Genomic DNA, 23,292 nt, shown 5'->3' on the forward strand with positions numbered 1-23,292 from the left:
TTCAATGGACAGTAGAGTAAGGGTGTTAAAATAAACTGTTAAAACTAATAATATGCTTCAAGTTTTGGTTTAGATTTTGTTGTGTTGTTGCTCAAAATGAATCTGTTCCTCACTAAACGGTATCTTCTCCACAGCCAATGGTGAATTTGACAGAATCCGCGGCCAAGCTGAAGTCTGTCATCTGTACAATTGCTCTTCCTCTGGTCAACACATCCTCACCAGACCACACTGCTAAGGCTTTCATCACTTTCTGTAGCTCCAATAACACTGTATTTGAAGTGGTCATTAACACCCTCCACAAAGTAAGTCTACCTGCATTGGTCCTTGTGTATAAAACATGAAGTAGCTTGTGTCAGCTCAGCTGTAGAGCTTATGTCACACAATGAGAGTCTGCTCTCATATATAGTACATATGACAGACTTCTTATGACTTGGTTTGGTGGAGTGAATATTTATCATAGTTTTACATCAGTTAAGTGGCAGTTTGTGGGAAACAAGGAAATAAGAAATACAAAAATACTCTTACTACTTTTTTAAAGTGGCACTAGTAGAGTTCTAAAATGTAATACCTCCACATTCATCAACACCAAAAATCCTTTAAAATAACATGAACAATATATGTGCAAAGAAGGCATTGCTAATGACAGTTATAGGAATACTTCTATGTTTTTCATATTTGCTGCCTGTGTCAAACCGGGAAGTAAAATTATAAACTTAAAAAACAAATGCTAGAAAAAAACCTTTTTTTTCCACCATCATTATTAAATGAGTAGAAATGAGTGAAATTAGTCGTCTGACCTTTCCATATACAGTTTAAGTTTAAATTTGTGTATTTTTAGGTATTGATTGAACTAATGACATCCCAACCAGAAGAACTTGCCAATTTTGCAGAGAAAGCTGTAATGTTTTTTGACCAGCTGCAAAAAGAGCCGTCATTGTGGGAAAGTTTACTCACTCTTCCGCAAACATTCAACCCCGCATCACCCGACCAACTGTTCAGCAACCTGGGGAAACTGTTCAAAAGTTTACAACTGTAATGCTTTATAAACATTTGACTGCATTTCTTAGTACTATACTGTCTAATACTTTTTCTGTTTTCAGACTTTTAAATATTACACAACATAATTTCCCAGAAATCAAAGCCAACTTGTCATCAGTTCATCCATTCCTTGTTGCAGGCATCAGTATTACTCACTACATGCAAAACTGGCCTGGAAAAAGTGAGAAATGCAATGAGGAAAACTCTTATTATAATTGTATTCAGATGATGTAAGATACAATGATTGTTTCTACATTTGACCAGGTGTTTATATTCGCGTTGGAGATGTGGTGGTTAACAATGAGACGCTCTGGCAGATGGTGGGCAACGTAGAATTATCACTGGATCTGGTATGCTCAACTTTTCAATTAAATTACTTTGTGGTTTATAAGCTCAACAATAATGTTCCTGGGATGGAAATATGTTTATTGTGTTGCTGTAGAACTTAAGTATAAAATGTATTAGGCTAAATTTGAGATCAGATTTTTTATAAAACTCAAAACTAATGTGCAACATTGGTTTTGTTTTTTCCTCCAGGCAATCGCTTTGGCATTTCACAAAGAAATGGTCCGTGACTTAGTGTGCAAAAACAGCTCAAATCCGATGCTGATAGCCGCGTGTGCTACTGGTACTCTGGACATGTTTCTGAACTGGGTTAGCCCTAAAAAACTGGATCAGCAGGTACTAACTAACACTAATAGCTTCCTTCGTGTTGTTAATTTCACCTGTATATATTTTACTTCTGGTTTATTTACCTTTGCAATTGACTGTGCAATATGTGATTTAGAGCCCACCAATTACTGTAATGGCAAAGAAAGCCTTAGTAACAGGGCCACCGTGACTCCCAGGCAGTGTCCAGGGAACTGAAATCTAAAGGAGATCCAATTAGCCTGCTGCTGTGTTGGGCATGTTTTGATGAGTCAATTCCCCTCCAGAGAGTTGGCACTGCGTGTAAAATGTGTATGCCTCCTCCACACACAAAGTACTTGATATGTACTAATCAGATATGGCACTGACTCTACAGTGCTTTGTTAGTCAAATAATTTTATCTTGATTTTTATATCAAGCTTCAATGAGCGAACTTTAATGTCATCTCACTCATGTCTGCACCCATATTTACTGTATAATGTGTCAATATACCAAGCCCAGATACTAACTGTGACAATTTAGAAGCAAAAATAATGTCTAAAAGTCTATCTCCATAACAGTAAGCATATGAAGTGCTTTTTATCAGGCTGTTTATGTTACATAGAGGAGAAGTAACGTAATGACACTTTAAGATTATGTTATTGTTTAGTCATTGTGAAAAATTTTGATTAATTGAACAATTAAAATCATTCTTCAATACTGTGCCTTCCCTACAACGATAATAAATTGTCACTTTCTGCTTCTCTGGAAAGATATTGTTTCATACGTATTATTAACATTGCAATTTATACAGTAGTTACCTAATCAATAAAATTCCTCTGATTCTGAAATGCAAGTTAAAAATTGCTGATTTGTTTTTTGTTTTTTGTTTTTTTAACCACAGATACTTTTGGTATGGAGTAAGTCTGTGTTTCCACATGATTTCGCTTTTGTCAAAGGGCTGCTCCACAGTCTGGGGGTAGATTTTGGAGGTTCTAGGGTGTCAAGGGCAACTCACAGCATTGAAGAACAACCACAAAACATCGAGGAGGAACTGTAAGCATTGCATTTTTATATTTCCCATTGTTGTAATTGACAGTGGTGTGTAAAGTAACAATCCTAGGTTCTCAAAGTTTAATAAAACTTTTTTTTAAAATACAAGTTTTTTTTTTTTTTTTTTTATTTGTTTTTTTTTAGGTTTTTGGCAGTTGGTAAAGTTGTAATGGAAATTCTACAGCTTTCTCCTGAGGTCAACGCCATTCTCCAACACATTCTCCGAGCTGGTTATCAGTCAATGAGAACGGGCACACAAGCTATAGACACTGTTGAAGGTAGGTTGTTTTAATAGAACTTCTTGTTTGTCATATGATCATGTGCATATGTCTTCCAAAAACATAAAAAGGGGATAAATCTCTGTCAAGAAACTGCTCCTATTTTGCTTACGGGATTATTGTAAGAGGAAATTATCATTAAAGGGAAAAACTGACAATAATAAACCACTCTAAAAGTACCAGTACATAACATGGAAGTATTTTCAACACAAGTTCTTTTCACATACTTAAGCAGCAGTACCATGATCAGCATTTTAGTAGAGTAAACCAGCATTATACCAGGACACAGTGAAATGCTCCTGTCCATTCATTGTCCTATCCAAGTCATTGTTGTGTAACCTGAAGAACAATAGGACACCCAAGTTTACACCCTTTCTCTTGGGATAGATGAAAGAAAGGAGATCTTATAATGTAGGGCATTTAGTTTTCAGGTAACTGATACACAGCGAGGCTAAACAATGACAACAAAAGCAAAGTTAAGCCATTAGAAATTATCAAAAAATGGCAACACATTTCAATTCATTTAACATTTTTAGAGTTAATGATGTAATAATAATTTGTAATAATTTACAGAAATGATGGAAAAGTTTGTGAAAGATGTGACAACATTTAAGATGATTATTCAAACACTGTCAACCAACCAGTCTCAAACCACCATCTGGATGAACCAAGCCTTCAACAGTGTCATTGAAATCATAGTGAAGGTGAAAAACATATTTTTACTCTATTGTATTTAAGTATAAAATGGTAGATAAAATGTCAATGGCTTGTATTGTGGAAGAAACTATGCTAATAATATTTCAACCTTATCACCTACCAGATCCTTGCTGGTGAGCCTTTAACATGTGACAGCATCTTTGATGAGTTTGACTGGGTTTTCTCCATTAAGACTGTAAAACATGAGGTGTGGCAGTCATTCTTCTGTGGAAACATGTCCACCATTGAACAGAAACTGCTGTCAGACTGGATGCCTTTGAAAGAAAATGTAAGTTTAAAGGCGCCATACTAGGACTTGGTATGGTAACTCTTGGTTTCTAACTCTGTATAAATACATGCAGACAGTACATAGCAGCAGACTTATTTTGACCCTGTACTGGGGCAAGAAAAAAATTTGCTCAAATACATGGAATAAATCTGGTAGAGACCCTTTTACATTTTATTATTGTAGTAATTGTTTCTATTTTCAAATTTGTATTAAATTATAAAATAATTTAGGTATTTATAATTGTATATTTTCAGTATTTCTCTATCCTATTTTATTTCAGTAATTTGATGTGCACACACATATTTAAGAAGCTAATTTAGCCTTGTTTTCTCATAGGTCCTGGCCCTTTTCAGTGTTTTTGTTGGCAACACAAGTTACGACATCACACTTCCAATGATCCTCTCCGAGTGGCACAAGCTATACAACAAAAGTCTACATTTTGGAACATTTTGGGAAGAACTCTCAGATGAAAAGGGTGAAGCTTACTGGATGGACTGGGTGCCGACGAACAGCAGTGCTAATCACCTCACTGCATCTTTACAACAAAGGTCTTGACAACGTGTTGATCTATACTTGCATGGTCTCATTCCAGTGTATTTAGTGTCTTAAAATCAATTCTCAACACCTGTGAGATCATGCAAAGAAAATTTTCCATACAGAGATACAGAGCTATTACAGAACACTAATTAATTGTGTTTATTCTCTACCTACAGTGTGTCAATTTTCATTCTGAAGCTGGGAAAGAAGTTTGAACAAAGCAAATTTTGGCCTGAGGCAAAGAACTACTTTTTCATAGGAAACTGGATTCTGAACTACAGAGCCGGCATCACAACTGAACCCAACTGTGAGTGCCTTAAAATGAAAACTGTTAAACACATTCCACTTACATGATTTATATCTAGAATTTAAATTTAAGTCTAGCTCAAGTTAATCTTACAATTTCCTCTCTCCCTAGCAAAGTAGAGTTAGAGAAAGAAAGAGAAAGAAACAAAATGATCATAGGACAGAATTAGCAGACAAAAGTGACAAAAGTTTAAAAAAAAAAAATCCTAAAAATGTTAGCTACTCTAAAGCAGGAATGAATTCTTAACTAAATCACAGATCCACCAGTAGTGCTCAAAGAGAAGCCCATCAGCCCTCAAACTGCATTATTCACCTTATTCCGGAAGTTGCCGTGGGCGCCATCATGATTTCGGGTTGTATTATTTTTGCATGGGGCTGCCGATCTTGACAGTAAATAACTTCAATAGGGACTATAAAGCTGTTTTAAAGCCCTCAAGAGGATCGGTGCAGTCTTTACTAGTTGGTGCACATGAACATTGAACATTTTTAAAATTTTTGCATCTTAAATATTACATAAAATTGGTTACTTGATGTCATATTTAAGATGTAAAGCGTTTCCCAAATTCTCCATTGACATGAACGGGATCCCCGTTTAACCAGAAGTGCCACCACAAAAAAGCGCTGTTTAGGACCATTTAGAGACAAAAGTGGGCAAAGCATAATAAGGTGGATAGCCCTACTGTATTATGGTAGGCTACTTTATTCGTACTTGTAGGTAAATTTGTTTTGCAGTTTTGAGAGGCTGGTCCACATTTCACATTTCAGTCATACACAATATACACAATAAACATGTAAAAACATAGTTACAAATAAAGTGTTAATTACAGTAATCCAGTGTAGAATGGTTTGTTCCATAAACAATTAGTTAAATTCATACATCATGCTTGGCTGAAATCACAATAAATATTATATATAAATATATAATATATATTATAAATGATGTAATAACATATAATATATATTATATCATAATAATATATAAAAACAGACAATTTTTCCAAGACAAATGTACTGAAATTGATAGATAAATAGATTACAATTTATTCATAAATATAATAGCAGCTGGAACGAAACTTCAGCTCCATGCAGTATTTCTAAAAATCTTTTCTTATATTTTGCAGGTACAATAAATATGGAAACTTTTGCCATTGAATGTGATGGTAATTTCAATTTGCAGCAGTTTGTCAATGTATTTTCACAAGCACTTATGTCACCAACAGAAGAGCTCCTCATCAGGTAATTTGTTTATTTTTTGTATTCATTTTAAACTTTAGATATCACACTGGATAATTTACACTAGTCAGCCTCAACATTATAACCACTGACAATGGCAATAAATACATACGTTTTCTCCAATGATGACAAAATTTTGAGTTTCACCTCAAGATCAAATAAAACCAGTACTATGTGACCAAATCAGACCTAGTTTAATAATGTAGTATTTTATCTATGCTAAGTAAGAAAGTGATTGAGTCATCTGAAATAAACTAAAATAAGCCTTGCATGTAACTATTAAGTATGTGAGTTTGTAAGAGCACAATCTCATAATCAATTCAAGACAGACAATGCCTAATATAAATAATATGTTTTTGTTTCTCTAGTTGTCTCAAAGGAAGTGTACAACTGCTACAACATTTGTACAGTGGTTTCTATGAATATCAAGCAGCCGCATACTTACATCAAGCCATTGAAGGAGGCGACATGCTTTCTGCTTTCTTGAGTAATATGTTAAAGGAAATGAATAACTTTGTATTTACACTCACAAAACTTCCTGATGAAAGTTTCACCAACCCTCAAGTCATGGTCCCTCTGTTTCAAAAGTTACTGGAATCCACAGGGCTAAAGCCATTACTGCCCCTCATTTTAGGCAACGGAACAGTTGATATCTCACAAGTGCTTAAAGTTGCATCCCAGCTAGGGAGATCCAACCAGGACATTTTCAAGTTTAATGAATCTGACCCTACAATGGCCGAACTGGAGAAACATATTATGCAATTTCTCTCTTTGGAGGGCAGGCTTTCCATGTCTGTGTACTTTAGCATGAGCCACACTCTTCTAACCTACTCCAGCCTCTTCAGTCCAGAGTATGTAGCCAAGATAAAGGAAGCCATACAACCATTTACAAATAAGACATCATCTGGCATTGTTGAGGCAATACTGAGTGCTCTTGAGCTGCTGCAGACAATAATGGATTCTCCAAGCGGTGACCCAACTCATGTCGTCTTAGGGTATATCCGCCAGCTTCAAGGATTTTTAGTGTCCCTGTTTCGTATGCAAATGACAGAACAGATCACATTATCCAGTGGTCAAGTCAGTCCAGTCCAAGTCACCCAATTGCATCTTCTATCAGATATTTTTAATCTTCTGACTCCAGAGGGAATCATGAACCTCACTCGTGTGGGACCAGTGGCTGCACAGCACATAATCATACAGAAATATATCCAATCTCTTCCAGCCCAAATCCGCCCACAAGCTGCAGAGTTCCTGAATGAATTTGTGGCTTTGCAAATTCAGGTGTCTCAATGTGAATCAGATGAAGTCTGTTTGGCTGGGATCTCTGAAATGTTAAACTTTTTGGACCAGATTTTAGACATGACACTCAGTGCTAATGGTAACGCTAGCATCAACATCGCAGCATCGCAAATGCACATGGGAAAGAAAGAATACATGCCAGTGGCCTCTGCATTTTTTTCTCTTCTTCTAAAACCAGATGAGGCGGCCTATGTGAAAACTGCTCAAGAGACCCTCAAATTTATCTCAATTCTCTTAAATCATCAAAACATCACAATCAGAGATGTCCAGGAAGCTTTGAACCAGACCAATCTTACCATTGAAGAGCTAAATGAGTTTGCGATGCTCTTAGGAACTAAAAATGTTGATGGCCTGATAGCAAAACTTAACAAACTTCTCAATGCCCAGAAATGTTTTGAACAAGAAACATCTCCAGAGTTAATCGCTCATTGTGCTGTTGAGATGGTAAACTCCATCAGTGGTTTTCTTATGCATCTCCCTGCTCTTCAAAATGAGACATCCATCTTGTCAATGATTTCAGTAATTGTCAATAAAACTGTAACAGAGATAATAAATACTAATTTCACCAGCAATCCACAAAACACAGTCACTGAGGCATTGAATGCAGTCCTTGTCAATGTCAAGATGAGTCTCCAACAAAACAACTTAAGCAGCCCTGAGATCCTAAATGATCTTAAAATCTTGGAAAGTCTTGTAAAATTAGCCGCAAACCCAGAACCTATTAAGTATCTCAATATCCCAGTGAATGAGTTTAATGCAGGAGGTGCCCAGCTGAAAATGGTCCTCTGGTATTTGAAAAGACTTGAAAATGTGACCAGCACCAGCTCAGTCTCCCATTTCCTCTACCCGGTCTTCCGCATGGCACAAATGCAGGTTTCTTTGTCATTGGCTCAGATGGATATGAACCAGTTCATTGGCCAACAGATCTCAGACCTCATCAAGAGTCTTCAGTATCCAATCGATGCAAATGGAGTCCGTAGAATTGGCAACGCCACAATAGAGATCCTACAACATATAATTAATTTTGTAGTGACTAACATTGAAGCTCAAAACATCCCAGCCTCTGTTTTTGGCTATGACCCTCCAGTTAACATGACATGTGTTAAAGCCACTGTGCTACAAATTAATAGCTACATAAAACTGCTTAAGCAATGGATGATTCAGGCTGACTTTGGTGCAGGGGTAAATCAAAACATTACTTCCATAACTGTGAATGACATCTATGACCTACTCCAATCCACTCTTCACTTTTTCAATGTGGACCAGCAAAACGACATGAATTTAATCAGCAACATCACCCAGGCTCTGAACAAGGCCATCACGTTGGCAGAAAAGCCAAATGGATTACACAGTGACCAATTCTTAGCGGCCATGTTGGAAGCAGTGAAAAGTGTAATGCAACTGGTGATCCAACAAACTGGCCCTGTGCCCAACAACGTTCAGCAAAGTGTCCTGGATGTGGTCAAAAACATCGTGTGGTTGGCTGGTCATCCCAATGCGAGCTATGCAATGGCCCTCAATACAACTCTTGACACAATACACAAATTGGAACTCATTTTTAAGCAGGTCATCCCACCAGACATTTCCCAGTATCTGCTTGGTGCATTAAAAATCATTGGTACATATTTTCAGTCTGTTGAAACAGTTTACGGGCCAGATGGCTGGAATGAATTGTAAGTTGTAGAACCATTAAATATACTATTTTACTGAATTTATAGACTGCAACTATTTAAAAATGTATTTTGTATTTTGAAGAATTTTAAATGAGATGGAAACGGTTAAAAGCCTCCTACCACCCAACAGCACAGCGCAGCTCTATGTTTCTACTATTATCAATGTCACCAAATCCATCCTCCATTCAGCTCAAGGTAAGTCTCCTCAACTTAAAACACTTGTTATATATTTTAATTTACTCTTTGTTTTGACTATTGAAATATGTATTTTTCAGGCAACACAACACAAAATCTCTTGTCTCAAGGCCCATCTGAAGTAAGTGTACATTACATATTTGCTGAGGTAAGCGAGACAACTTTTTGTGCATGATGAGGGTTTTATCACGGAGGGAATCTAGCATAGAATCTATGATGAATTTGATATGCAAAACACACAAGGTTCATTTGTAATTCAGGTAAAATAAAAACTGATATGATTCACAGAAATAGGTGTACATATTTTCCCTGTTGGTTGTGCAACATTTTTGAGATGACAGACGAACACAATGCAGTGTAGATTGCCACTGTCTTTTTTAAATTGAGTAAACAATAGCTTCATCATTTGTCAGACATGTCTGTCGAGTCGTTTGCATTTCATGGTTTATTTCTGTAGACTTAAAATGACTTTGGTCATAATCTTTTGTTTCTGTTTGTTCAGCTTTTAAAGGTTTTGAATGTATTTTGTCCACTCATCTTGGGAGAGTCCTGTGCACTACCAAATACGTCATCAGTACAGGGCTTTGCAGATCTGCCAAAGGTCCTGGAAGAGTTAATGACCAATCGAGCAAACAATGAAACCTGGATGAAGTATGTCCATATTAATTTAACCAATACTGGATGATCTTTATTCATAGAAAAATGACAATTTTTTATTGTTTATTATTTTATTTTCGCAAAGGCTTCAGAAAATGGTTGAAGTCTTTATGACAGTCTTCACAGAGCCAGAGATGTTAAACAACCTTACATGCTTAGTTGAAATGGCTGAAAAGTTGAGCAAAGAAGATGTCAAATATATGAAAGCAGAAACTGGTGAGAACAGCTCACACATACTTGTTGTTTTGCATCTGTATTGTTAACTATTAGTGTAGAGTGACATGTGCATGCCAACGTAATGTGCAAGTCATAGCACAGTTAGTCACCCTGGTTACACAACAACTACTGCAGGACAGTTTAATTCTTACGCCTTTGCAATTAACATATGTAATTCTTTATTTGTTTCAGAATTTATTTTTAGCCTTCAAAAACCACTCATGACTCTGATGACAGAAATTACCCGCTCTTTAAATGGGAGTCATTTCAACATGTCTGAGATCCCCAAAAGATTGATGCAGGCCATTGAGCAGACAGTCATTACATTTGAAAAGGTAAAACATGCTGAACTAATGAGAGAATAAATGCAAGGTTTATCTTGCCCCTTATAAACTTGAACTTTCAACTTTGAACATGTGAAGCCAACAGTACTATCAATCAAATTAATATGGCTCCTTCTTAATTGAAGCATCCTATTATTTATTTTAATTACACTCAGCTCATAACATGAGACCACAACAACAGATATAAAAGGTTTATTCATTGGTAATTGCATAGGCATTGTTATAAGTCAGTGTACAGTAGTTTTTTGTTATTTCATTGGGTGTGATATGATCACATGAGATGTCTATAGGTAAAGGGCATAAAAAGGAATGCATTCTTGTTTTACTACCTGAACAGGTTTTGTGGTTAGAAATGTGAGTGAGATGTCACATGACGACAGATTTTTGTTTCCTCCACTCCAGAATAATGGCACCTTGAACTGCCAGAAAGCTTTGAAAATATGGGAACCAGTGAGAGTGGCGGCAGGATTAAGCCCATCCTCCATGGCTATGTGGTGCAATGTTAGCCTGCAGCCTGTTATAGATGGCTTTGTCAATGAAATCGCCCAAGACCAACAAAACTGGACTGTAAGTATAGGAAACAGTACATACTGTAGGAGTGTAATCCTTTAATGACTAGACTAGACCATGTGATTAACTGGTAATTGCTATCATATTACTGTATACTTATTTTCAGCTGTAACCTCTCCCCCTAAAAAAAAGAAGAAATAATTGTAAATAATAATAAACATTTACATAATATTGTATTTTTTACACAAATTAATACAAACTAAATAAATTATTACAAGTATTTTAATCTGCCTAGAATGACAATGGCTTTACAATGTCTTCTCTATTCAGTTTTGGTTATTTTATTGAACTTTTTAAACAATAGATAAGAGACAAGAATGATGGTGAAAGTTTTTTTTTTTTTTTCTTCTTTTCTGGACAATCTGCTCTGCTTACGTATAATTCATGTACACTTCAAAATTAGATTACAGTGCTATCATTGAGATGTACCCTTAGTGCAGCTCCTTAGACTAACCACTTGATGGCAGCATGGACACAGTGAGGAAATGACATTATCTTCTTTGATGTGTGTTATTCAACAGTGCACAGAAATGGGACCAATGAATATAGACACTGCAGCTGCCAGGATTGTGAAGTCGTTCCGAGCTGTATACGAGACTGATGTTACACAATCACACGTGACCGAACAGTTCATCGAATCCATCCAAAGTCAGCTCTCTGCTCTGTTTAACCAGTCTCTGAGTGACCAGGCAAAACTCAGTCTGTATAAGCAGCTCCAAGCCCTGCAGACTCAAAGCAGGTGAAAATCTGCATTTTATCACATAATGTAGGCTGTAGATGCTTAGATGTAGTAGTAACCATTTATAATAACTGCGCTATTTACAGTTATAAAGATACACTCAATTCATAATTAACTTTTTTTTTTTTTTGAGAATGATTCTGGCTTAGTAATTACTTAATTAAGGTATTAAGGTTAGGGTATTAGTTAGATGTTGCAAAGCTGAATAATTCTGAATCATTATATAAGAAAATAATGAGCATGAGTAAAAAGAAATATGTGCAATTTTATACCAAATAAATAGAGAGAGAATATCCATTTGGTAAGACACTGTTCATATGTTGAATGAAGCACAGCTGTTGTTTTAGGTCATTTTTTTTAGACTTGAACACAATAATGTCACAGTTCTGCAAGTTATGGAATGAACTTTGTGACAACTAAAATGCCACACTAAAAGGTTTTACTCAGTATTTAATATATATTTTGATTTACAGTTTGCAGTCCATTGAACTCATGTCAGAAGAACTGGAAGACAAGTTTCCCTCCCTCAAACCACACATTGGTGCCATAAAGAAAATCCTTACACACATCTTGACAAAGTACCCTGAAATGGAAGAGTCACCAGAGGATTTTTTCAAAGAAGCGTCAATGATCCTACTGAACTCATTCAATGTCTCATCAAACAGTTTCAACCAAAAGATGATGGGGAATTTCACTGACAAAGTATGGGTCGATATTGTGCTAAAATCCATTCAAACAGTGATTGACATGAAGGTATTTGGGGACAATCCGATGTTATACCACACTCTTGGTCAACTTCTGGCTTGCAACAGCACAAGAATGATCATGAACAAAGTTGCTGAGATGGTTTCTTGGTTTGCATCCACTGACACAAACGGACTTGACCTAGTCATTGAGGTTTTAACGAAAATACAGAAACTCCTCAGCCCATTTTTGTCATTCCTAAGAGATATGGATGTTGACCTGCCACCAAACCTGCAAGTTTTAGACGATTTAACCGGCAATGCAATTTCATTTATTCGACAGCTGGTAACAACTGGAGGTATTTCTATGGCTGATCAGTACATGATGCGAGGCCACTCTGTGTCAAGCCACAATGCCACAAGAGTTCGCCACAGACGGGAAGCCGCATTTATGCCAGTGAGGGGTCCAATGGATGATTTCATAGACCTCTTCAGTATCAACTATCACTCCATGTGGCAAGGCCTGATGGTGCCACCCACTACCTCTGAAATAGTGGAGACAGTCCATGTGTTATTTGCCAATCCAGATCTCGGGATAATTTTGAAAGGAGTGACAAAAGACTTGGTGTGGAGCCTGGAGAGCTCAAAGGAGGAGACCATTGATGCAGCGCTTGGGGTGGCTTCCTTGTTCTCAGTACCAGAAATTGATTTGTAAGTTACTTTGGCTAAAATTTTAAGTTGTCTCACTTAAAATTTAAATGAACATATCTTTATTCATCATTGTTGTTCATTATTCAGTTCATCTTTGGATCTCTGGATGAATGCTGTCAGCTTGCTCCCAGATGGCTTCCCATATGTATCTCTGCTGAAAGATGTTGCCCGTGCCATTGCCATGGAAAGCGCAGGTAATATACACATTAAACACATGAACACAAATGGTAATATAAAACATATTAACACAAATATATATTTTTGGTATCACTTATAAATATGTGCAATCTAGTAAACCATAATAATATGTTTTATATAACTAAATCATACAAGTATTTGTGATTGATACATTTGATTGTTTGTTTATTCATTGATTTCAAGGACAGAGCACATTGATCAAAATTTTGATGTAAATATGCCAGGACAGATGTTGAATGTCATTCTACAAGGAGTTAAATTACAGTTACATCTTCTAATTACAGACACAGATTACTACTTCCTATGTTACTAATACTTTTTTTCATATATGATTTTAAAAAATTTTATCTAGTCTTTTAGTTTGCACATCCTCACCCTATAATTATAACCGACTTTAATGACTTTTAGGGAAATTGTGCCTCACAAGAGATTCTCTCATTGATTGACACAATATTTACTTGCAGCCTGGTGGCATACACTTTTTAGAATTAACATCAGCTTGGACCAATGCCATCTCTTTAGCTGACCTTCATAAATGTTAGTGGACCATGGCGAGTCTATAAATTGTTTTGCTAATGCTGTTGTTTTTGTGTACGTGATTAAAATGTGCCATAATTCATTGTGGAGATATGAGCAATAAGACTTCACACTAGCTTAGCTCGAGTTCCCAAAGAGCCCAAGGCCATATGGCCCATCTCCAGCAGAAAGCCACTCAGCACCTTTTTAAATCTCATTAGCAAAGTAGAATTCAATCATTTATCCTGTCCGCCCTCTCTAAACATTTCCCCCTGCTCAGACAAGTGGACAGCAATGACCCCCTTTTAATTGGCGTCTGTGCTTGTGTGATAATGTTTTAATGCATGGGATTCATTTTATAAGCAGTTTCACTTCTGTATAACCTCACTTATAGTCTTCAGCACTCTCAGTTGACTTGTAATTGCAAACGCCTCTTGCAGTAGAGCACCCTTGCATTTAACTTTCTGTCATAATTAGTCCTTAAGTGGTGTGTACTCTAAGCGGCTTGTCACCTGCTCATGTTTTTCACACACGTCTCTCTTGGCTCTGTCACTTTTGCACTGGCTTTCACTTGAAGCACACCATTTGCTGCTGGGACCCCTGTAACGGTGCTAGTCATAATGAAGCCCGGTGGGACATCATGTTATTATGTCACCTTACAGCGCGACGCCCCACCTCCTCGGCACGTCGAACTTTAATAACCTTCGCTCGCCCTTATCTCTCCTTCTTGCTCTCTCTCTCCACAGAGAATCTCAGGCTCATGCAGGAGACATTACAAACAGTGACTATGATTCTCCAGACCGACCTCACAGACCCACAGCTCCTCGAGCAACTCAAGCACCTGCAACAACAGGTTTATGTTTATGAAGTCTCTTCTTATTTTATTACTGTATTCATAAGTTAATAAACTGGCAACGCTGTCAGACAACTTCAGGTGCTGTAAATACCTAAATCATCATTGTGAAGTGGATGGAGTCCAATAGAAGAAATATAAAACAGTTTAGAGATTCAAAGTTTTTGTAAAGCCTAAAAGAACAATTTTGTTAATTAGAATTATCACAATAAAATTATAAAGTAAAATAAAAGACAAAAATGAAATAACCATTTTATTTGATTTATGTAACTGAATATCATATTATTTTATTATTGCTTCCAGTTGAAATTAAGGTTTGGATAGGGCTATCAATTAATATATTCAATGTTTATGTTATATTTTTCTATACAATGTAATACATCCATTATCACAGTGTTATTTTCTGATTTTAACATTTCAAACTCTTTTTAGGTGTGTGATTTGGAGAAAACCAAGCCTCTTCAGATTTTGGAGCAGGGTTTGTCCCTGGAGCAGGGAGAGTTCTGCAAAGGGATAGTTCCAGGACTGCAGATCTTAGCTGAAGGTGTACTGTTTAACATCACCACTCTGGCTGACAACATCTTTGAGATATTTGTGGGAGAACCAAAATTCTACAACCTCAACACAAACTGGTTTGTACTTATAGCACATTTAGTGTTACTTTTTCTTGCATATTGTTATGTATATTATGTTGTTGTTATTACAGGACATCTATAATCACTGAGGGTTTGGGATTAAATATCAGTGGTCTAAGTGCCTTCAACATGACAAGCCCTGCCCCAGGTAATTTACAGTAGTTTAGTAAGAAAAAAGAAAACACAATTCCCATTTTGAAGGCAGTCTGCTGCTGGGACTTCACATCAAAATCTAAATAATTATACAAAATGATCTTAAAAATAATAATCTTGCAGTTGTGACGATCGGAGAGATGGTGAGGAATAAAACAGCATTTATGTTGGACCTGCAGAACTTGGGATTTGCTCCAGAAGTTGTCAGCCTGTTGACACAGACCGTTTTGCCCGACAACAACATGCAGGTAAACCAGGGACATCAACCTAGATCATGTGTTCAAAGGATCTACTCTAGGGAGAATCATTTTCACTACAAACACATCTAACATGCATTTGATCCATCTGTGTGGAGAATATCAATTACGCCTTTTTCTTTCATTTTGTTTGAATAGATTTTGTCCTGGTTGATCAGCTTGCGCCGCTGTAACTCCTCAGAGCCTAATAATATGACAGAGAGTAAAAAGGCCCTTTTTGAGAGTTTCTGCTCACTGACTGCACAACAGTGGTACAGCTTCACTCTTCTGATGGCTCAGCATCTCAACACAGAGAAGTTCCTCTACAGAGTAAGACCTTTGCACACAATCTTCTGTCATGGTTCAAAAGACTACAAGCATTTTACCACAGGCCCTCTGTCTAAAACCCCTTCTTACAAGGCCTGTCATGAGTTTCATTTAGCACCAGAAAGTATAGATTTCGTGTGTACCTGTGTAAAAAATATACTGTTCGTAAATAATAATAATATACAAGAATATGCTATATATATACAGAACATTATATTTCAATGCTTACATTATGTTGTTGATAATGGCCAAATATCTAGGTGCAGAATTGTTTTCAAGAGCTGCATGAAATAAAATAGACACACACTGAAGGAGTTGGCATGTTGCTTTTCCTTTGTAGATGGTATTGCCAGAGGAGATCCAGAGCCTGGTGCAGACCATGCTTCAAATGGCCACCACCGTAATAAACATGATGAAAGGGATGCTGCCGGCCGTTCGTCAGCTTGAAGAGTACTTGATATCTATTGAGAGTCTCCGCCTTGCAGCCAACAATGAGTTTCGCCAGGTGCATTTTATATTTTATACACTTTATAAAGTGTGTGATGTGTTTGCCCGTGTCAGTGTCTTTTGATCATTAAACTTCAATCATTGCAATATATATATATATATATATATATATATATATATATATATATGTATTTTTATTATGTTACAGTTATCACGATCCCAGCGGGCAGTCATGTCAAGCAAAGCCACGTTTGTCACCATTTCTCGAGCCCTGTGTAGTAAAGGGATGCTAGCTCTGTTTGGAGTGGCCAAAAATCCCCAGTTCTCTATGGCCCCTCCTACTTTTGAAAACAGTGCTATGAAGCAAGAGATGATTGAGAGGTTTAAGATTCCACAGGATGCCAGTATGTATCAAATGACTAATAATTTTAACTAATTAAGCTAAATACTAAACTATTTGGTTAATTCTGCTTTTTAACTCAATTGCAGCAAAACACCTTGCATTTTACACTAAATCTGCTACTATATATGTTTACTAAAATTATGTTTACAGTTTTGATATTAAATTATCTTTTGGCTTTTAAAATGCATGTGCATGTATTACTATAGTTATTATAAGTATCTCTTTCTATTTCCCTGTAGCTCCATTTTGCACCAACATGTATCTGGATATGGTCAACACCACCGGGGGAGCCATTGCGTGGGCCTTCCTTAAACCAATGCTGATGGGAAAAATCCTTTATACCCCAGACACACCACAGACCCGAGCTATAATGACAAAGGTATGCAATATATAGACCCAGTTCGGATCATTTTTAGACCCACTATCTTACACTACAGCTGAATGAGGACATTCAAATTGTCTGTAGCAGTAATTCTCTCGTGGGGTGTCTCAAAAAGGGCACGAGAGCAGGTTAAATAAAGATTGTCTTTTTAATATTAAGTTAAGCTTATATATAAAAAAAAAAAGAACTTGAATATGTTTTTTTCATAAATCTTTTAATAGGATGGTATGGAGGGAAGATTTTGTCCACTGCTTCTGTTGAAATAGAGTACAGTATAGTGCATTTTAGTTTTAGAAAATATTGACTTTAATTTTAAGAAGTGTCTTTGGTACCGTGGTATTTAAAATTGCACTTTTTTACATTCAAAGACTACCTTTATACTGTCAGAGATAGGTCACCATACTTTTTTCCTTCCAGTTGCATTAAGTTTAACATGAGTCATTTCTTGGACCACTACTCTGTACTTTTACTTGAGTAATATTAATTTGAAGTAGGCTATTTTACCCTCTGTCTGCAGTACACATTGCATTCAGTTTCTATTGCTAAATGTGTTTCACTGCTGTTCTACCACAGGCCAACAGCACCTTGCAGCAGCTTGCAGATCTGAGACATTATTCTCAAGACTGGATTAAATCCTCTAACTACATTGTGAAGTCTTCAGAAATGCTCACCCAGACATTGCCGCTGTTGCAGGTATAAAAATTGCCTCAACAACTTTGTGAATCTGGATTTTTTTGCAACACAGTTTGCTGCAGTCTCTTTTAATTTTTTGCTTCCCTTCAACAGAATTCCCTTGGCAATTCCTTTGTGAAGAATTTCATTGAAATGCAAACAGGCATTAACGTTGACTCAATGCAGGAAACACTCAACAACTTCTGTAAGTGTGAAATCTATGTGGAAAAAGTCATATACTCAATATTACCTACAGTATATTACCTTTCTCCAGTCTGCATATAAAAATTCACTGTCACAGAAAATCCATTACATCCAATTTTATCGCAAATTTCTAAGGCCATCTTACCTTGATATGATGATTTATGCCAGTCATTTTCCCCACAAGGTCTCGCTATGACATACAGATTTTAATTAGATTACATTGAACTGCCAGACCATATTTCTTTCCCAGGGACATTTTAATATAGGGTATGACCACCAGAAGCTATAGCAGAATCCTCATTATTCATTTAATTGCATTTTGTTTCATTATTTTTACAGCAAATATGACGGTGATGCTTGAGAAAAACAAAGATCTTTTGGGTCAGATCACCACACTGTCCACTCTGATGGTCGACCTCTCCTCCTGCATCACATTTGACCGTTACCAAGGTTACAGCACAAAAGAGGAGCTCAATAGAGAGGCCCAGGATCTGGCTAAAGATAGAAATCTTTATGCAAGTAAGTGATCAGTGAATGCTGTATCATAAACAAAGGTACAATGAATGTCAACTGACTTCTTAGCAGTAGTGTAATCACTCTATTCATGGACGTCTGCTTTGTGTTTATCCAGTCTGTTTTGATATTTAATGCAAGATCCATGTGAAATAAACTAGTATGATTGCATGTCAGACGGATTTGATTTATTACAGAAATCCTTTTCTTAGTTTAGTTTTTATTTTCGTGTTTTATTTCTATGTTTTGTTTTTATTTTTGTGTTAGTTAAGTGTCCGAATTGCTCTCTGAATGAGCGCACTATAGAGTACAGAGTCCAGTTGCAGAACTATATACTGAGTTAGGGGCCAAGGTGTACAGTCGTCTTCAGCAAAAAACAAAAAACTTGCTTGTCAGAGGGGTGCTTAGTCCAAATCTGAATAGATTATTTTACTCATCAACACAGACCAACTTCATACATCTTATTCAAGGTTGTCAACTGCTCCCACAGTCATCAGCATACTTCATACATTTCATAAGATCAAATAAATAAAAGTTGTGATGTTTGATGGCCTGTGGGATGGCTCAACATTGTACATATTACATTTGAACATGCACAAAAAACTTCAAATCTGCATTGAAAATTGCCTTTAAATTTTGTTCACCATATATTTTCAAGGTGTGATCTTCAAGCTGCCTAAAGACTCAGATTCCAGAAAGCGGCGATCAGCCTCCAACACGACCGCGCTACCGCCGAAAGTGCGCTACACCATTCGCATGCACATGGACAACGTAATGAGAACAGATCGTGTGCGAGAGCCCTTCTTCACTAAGGACACACACATCTATGCCGGGCAGACGCTGCGTTACAATCGAGGCTTTATTTACCTCCAGGAGAGCATTGACAGAGCCATTATCGAGATTCAGACCAACAAGACAGTCACAGACACGGCTGTGCAGATTCAACCATTCCCTTACCCCTGCCATCACAGAGATGAGTGAGTTCTCTTGGATATTATTCACATAAGACATGAACATACAGCTAAAATACGCATGGTTTGTCACAAGCACTGGTGTGGAACAATCTGTCAAATCTCTCATTTGCCACTTGGGACTGTCAGTAAGTAGTGTTTCTCCTGGTTTCACACAGTAATTGGCTCCATGCTGCAACATTTAGTATTGTATTTTTAACCAGAAATGTCGATACTGTTTGCTGGACAGTCCAATATACCTTTAGTGATTAGTTCAGAAGAATGTCAAAATTGTCATTCAGAAATAGGTTCAATAGAGAGAGAGAGATAGAAAAAAAAAAAAAAACAATGACAGGGTCCAATAATACTTAACTGTAAAATTAAAATGTTTAAAATTTGCATTAACTCTATAATTAACAAGAGTAGCCTGGATATTGTATTGTAATTGCTTGCTGCTGGATCAATATATATTGCTCAGTGCCACATTGCGTTACTGAGGTAACTGCGACCCATGTATTGTGTCGTGATTCTCGAGGTATCCTGAGATTCCAAGCCTTAGTCATAGGATAAGAATTACTTCATGGCAGTATAGGTATAGATAAATACACACATTTGTATATAGCACATTTTCACCTGTAGGGCACTCAAAGCACTTCACATCAAGGAAACACTCACCCATTAACCCACACATTCATACACCTGTTTACATAGACACCGAGGGTGAGGTGGACAGCATTCATTTGTGGGAGTTGGAATCACACCACCAGCCTGTGGGTCAGTGGATCTGACCGTTTTACCAGTGATGTTTATGTCGAGAGTCGGATTTGAACCACTGTGCCAACTGAGCTACTGATGACCCAAATATATATATTTTCATAGGCCAAACTACATGTTGGGATCTAAACTTACATTAGCATATATTTCAGTACAATAGATCATGTACTATGTCAGTGCTGATGCCTCATCTGTGAAGCCATTGTCTCCTCTCTGACCAACTGTGAGATATCGTTAACCCTGATTTGTATTGCTTTGATTTATTACTTTGCAGCACAATTTCTGATGTTTGCTAAAAAATTACTGTAGCCTAATAGCACTATCAGACAGAATCCTGATGTATCAGAGCCTAGATAGACTGACATGACAAAATATAGGCATTTATTTAGCAGTAAATGATATATGGATCAAAACATGGCTGTCTTAAAGGCCTGAATCCCCTGCAGTATTGTACTCTGTGAATCATGGTGTGTCTGTCTATCACCATGCAAAAGGAGCCCCTCATTTTCTTCTTGTCGACAGAGATTTGATGCTTCGCAGAAAGTTGATTGACAGTTCTCCTCTCTTGATTCCCCAGGTACCTAGAGGCCATCTCCTTCGTCTTTCCTTTAATGCTGATGATCGCTTGGGTGCTGTTTGTGGCGGATTTTGTAAAGAAACTGGTTCACGAGAGAGAACTGAAGCTACATGAGGTAATGCCCTTGAATTTGTCTTATGTATAAACCATTTTCTTGGCCTATACTTATATATTTGTTTAAATTAACGATAGTAAGTACAATGAAATTACGGTTAATGTTCCAGTTTAAGAATACATATAGGTATCTAGGAATTAAAATGTCATAATAAAGAAAGGATTGAGCATAAAATAATAGTCCGTGCTCTAAATGTATGTCTTTGAATGAAAATTTGGCCAATGTTAAGAAAAAGTATTTAATTTAAAAAAATGTCAAATTCAAATCAATGCCACATGGGAATCACTGTGATAAATTAACTGTTTGATTATATTTTAATGATTGGAAATCAGCACATGAAATCTTTACAGTCAATTTGTCTATTTCTTTGGATGACAGAAGGACAAACATTGATTGGCAATGTAAAATTATCTGATAGTTTAACTTTGTCGTAAATACAACATAACATCAAATTTAAATAAAATATATAGTATTAATAGGGGTGTAACGATATCCAAGTCACACGATATGATATCGTCACGGTATGAACCTCACTGTACGATATTTATTGAGATATCGTGGGAAAACTCACGATATGGTTGGGAGGCTCACGATTAGGGATGTAACAATATCCAAATCTCTCTGTATGATATTTTTACGATATACATCTCACGGTACGATATTCATTGCGATATTTTGTGGAGGCGAACAAAACTGTGAATATGCGACTTTTTTCTCTTAAAATGCCTTGACAAGACTTAATCCAAAGAACTAAGACTTAAAAGTGCTTAGAACTGTTATCTCTTCTTGTAATCTGCACTGAAATGGAGCAAAGGATCATGGTCTATGTAGTTCCCTTTGTCTTTTTTTTCTACCTATTGCTGCACCATAACTCTTAATTTAAGCAAAGAGACTTGTAATTCCATATATTGTGATGGTCCACGATATCATTATGAGAACATTGACGATATGATATCACAATATTTTGGTTATTGTTACACCCCTAGTATTAAATCATTATTCTTATGATTTTTCTTGCTAACAGTACATGAAGATGATGGGCGTACACCCTCTGAGCCACTTCTTTGCCTGGTTCATTGAGTCTGCCTTCTACCTGGTCGTCACCATCTTCTTCCTAACCTTGGTGTTGAAGTACGGGAACATCTTACCTAACAGCGATGGCTTTCTGCTCTTCCTCTATCTGTGTGACTACGGCCTGAGCATCCTGGCCTTCAGTTTCCTCATCAGCACCTTCTTTGATAAAACACACATTGCGGCTCTGAGTGGCAGTCTCCTCTATGTTCTCGCCTTCTTCCCCTTCATTGTTGTCGTGGCGATGGAGACGCATTTCAGCTTCTCAGCGAAGAGCCTTCTGGTTAGTATCTGGTAAAACATTGCACGTAGTTATGGGCATAAATGTGTATCTGAAGCCACCTATTGATGTACTGCTGTGTATCAGAGTGTGTGTGAATGGGGCTATTGAACAGAGCGTTAGAGTGAATGGGACTATTAATAAATATAATACTTTTTATATAAACACTCCAAGACACTGAACAAAGAATAAAATTAAAAAGAGTACATAATTATAAAATAAGGCAGACAAAGTATAAGCATAGTTATAAAAGCAGGTTAAAGCTGTTCTAAATAGATGGGTTTTGAGAAGCTTTTTATCATTTATTTAATTTATTATTGTTTTATCATTTTCTCACAAAATTTTGAGTTGTAGGTATGGATATATTTTGTCTGTAGGAGTTTGAAGTTTCAGTCTATTTGAAGATATTGACTCACCTTAATCTAAAACTTCTATTATCTTCATCATTGTCAGTGTTTTGCTCGCGGGCTTAGTTGCTGAAGCTCATCGACCAATACTCCTTGAAAAAGATCTGTGAATCTCAATAAGACCCTCCTGGTTAAAGAACAACTGCATAAATAAATAAAATGTGCTTACTAACCTCATAGCATTTATTTTAGGGTGAATTTGGTTATATCATTTATTCTTGTTAGCTTTTGTGAATTTAAAACAGAATTGGCACACACAAAGTACAGCAGGTAGTTTGATGAATGTTTTACCAATAATTCTTTCTATCCTTTTTCTGTTGTTTTGTAACATGTGTCTGACTCTGCCCATTTTAAACCTTTGCAGAGTTTGTTTTCTCCCACCGCCTTCAGCTACGCCAGTCAATATGTCTCCCGGTATGAGGCCCAAGGAGAAGG

The 23,292-nt window shown here is 36.7% G+C and overlaps 1 protein-coding gene across 1 annotated transcript in view; it reads left to right on the forward strand.

Moving 5' to 3' along the window:
* Nucleotides 1–23,292, forward strand: part of abca12 (ATP-binding cassette, sub-family A (ABC1), member 12) — a 51,738-nt gene that overhangs the window by 2,966 nt on the left and 25,480 nt on the right. The window contains exons 7-43 of the mRNA XM_020920346.2: nt 135–302; nt 839–1,032; nt 1,101–1,219; nt 1,303–1,388; nt 1,576–1,719; nt 2,570–2,721; nt 2,863–2,996; nt 3,570–3,700; nt 3,817–3,981; nt 4,318–4,529; nt 4,695–4,825; nt 5,946–6,060; nt 6,426–9,029; nt 9,112–9,224; nt 9,305–9,345; nt 9,727–9,875; nt 9,967–10,097; nt 10,290–10,432; nt 10,844–11,008; nt 11,533–11,750; nt 12,224–13,144; nt 13,232–13,338; nt 14,605–14,711; nt 15,144–15,343; nt 15,418–15,494; nt 15,623–15,747; nt 15,895–16,065; nt 16,403–16,567; nt 16,718–16,913; nt 17,152–17,291; nt 17,868–17,987; nt 18,081–18,171; nt 18,510–18,689; nt 19,342–19,660; nt 20,985–21,099; nt 22,124–22,453; nt 23,222–23,291. Of these exons, the coding sequence (XP_020776005.2) occupies nt 135–302; nt 839–1,032; nt 1,101–1,219; nt 1,303–1,388; nt 1,576–1,719; nt 2,570–2,721; nt 2,863–2,996; nt 3,570–3,700; nt 3,817–3,981; nt 4,318–4,529; nt 4,695–4,825; nt 5,946–6,060; nt 6,426–9,029; nt 9,112–9,224; nt 9,305–9,345; nt 9,727–9,875; nt 9,967–10,097; nt 10,290–10,432; nt 10,844–11,008; nt 11,533–11,750; nt 12,224–13,144; nt 13,232–13,338; nt 14,605–14,711; nt 15,144–15,343; nt 15,418–15,494; nt 15,623–15,747; nt 15,895–16,065; nt 16,403–16,567; nt 16,718–16,913; nt 17,152–17,291; nt 17,868–17,987; nt 18,081–18,171; nt 18,510–18,689; nt 19,342–19,660; nt 20,985–21,099; nt 22,124–22,453; nt 23,222–23,291 (8,749 nt within the window). The remainder of the gene's footprint in view (nt 1–134; nt 303–838; nt 1,033–1,100; nt 1,220–1,302; nt 1,389–1,575; nt 1,720–2,569; nt 2,722–2,862; nt 2,997–3,569; nt 3,701–3,816; nt 3,982–4,317; nt 4,530–4,694; nt 4,826–5,945; nt 6,061–6,425; nt 9,030–9,111; nt 9,225–9,304; nt 9,346–9,726; nt 9,876–9,966; nt 10,098–10,289; nt 10,433–10,843; nt 11,009–11,532; nt 11,751–12,223; nt 13,145–13,231; nt 13,339–14,604; nt 14,712–15,143; nt 15,344–15,417; nt 15,495–15,622; nt 15,748–15,894; nt 16,066–16,402; nt 16,568–16,717; nt 16,914–17,151; nt 17,292–17,867; nt 17,988–18,080; nt 18,172–18,509; nt 18,690–19,341; nt 19,661–20,984; nt 21,100–22,123; nt 22,454–23,221; nt 23,292) is intronic.

Source organism: Boleophthalmus pectinirostris, unplaced genomic scaffold (assembly GCF_026225935.1).
Source record: "Boleophthalmus pectinirostris isolate CB_2022bp ecotype Guang Dong unplaced genomic scaffold, ASM2622593v1 HiC_scaffold_1, whole genome shotgun sequence".
NCBI classification, from domain to species: domain Eukaryota; kingdom Metazoa; phylum Chordata; class Actinopteri; order Gobiiformes; family Gobiidae; genus Boleophthalmus; species Boleophthalmus pectinirostris.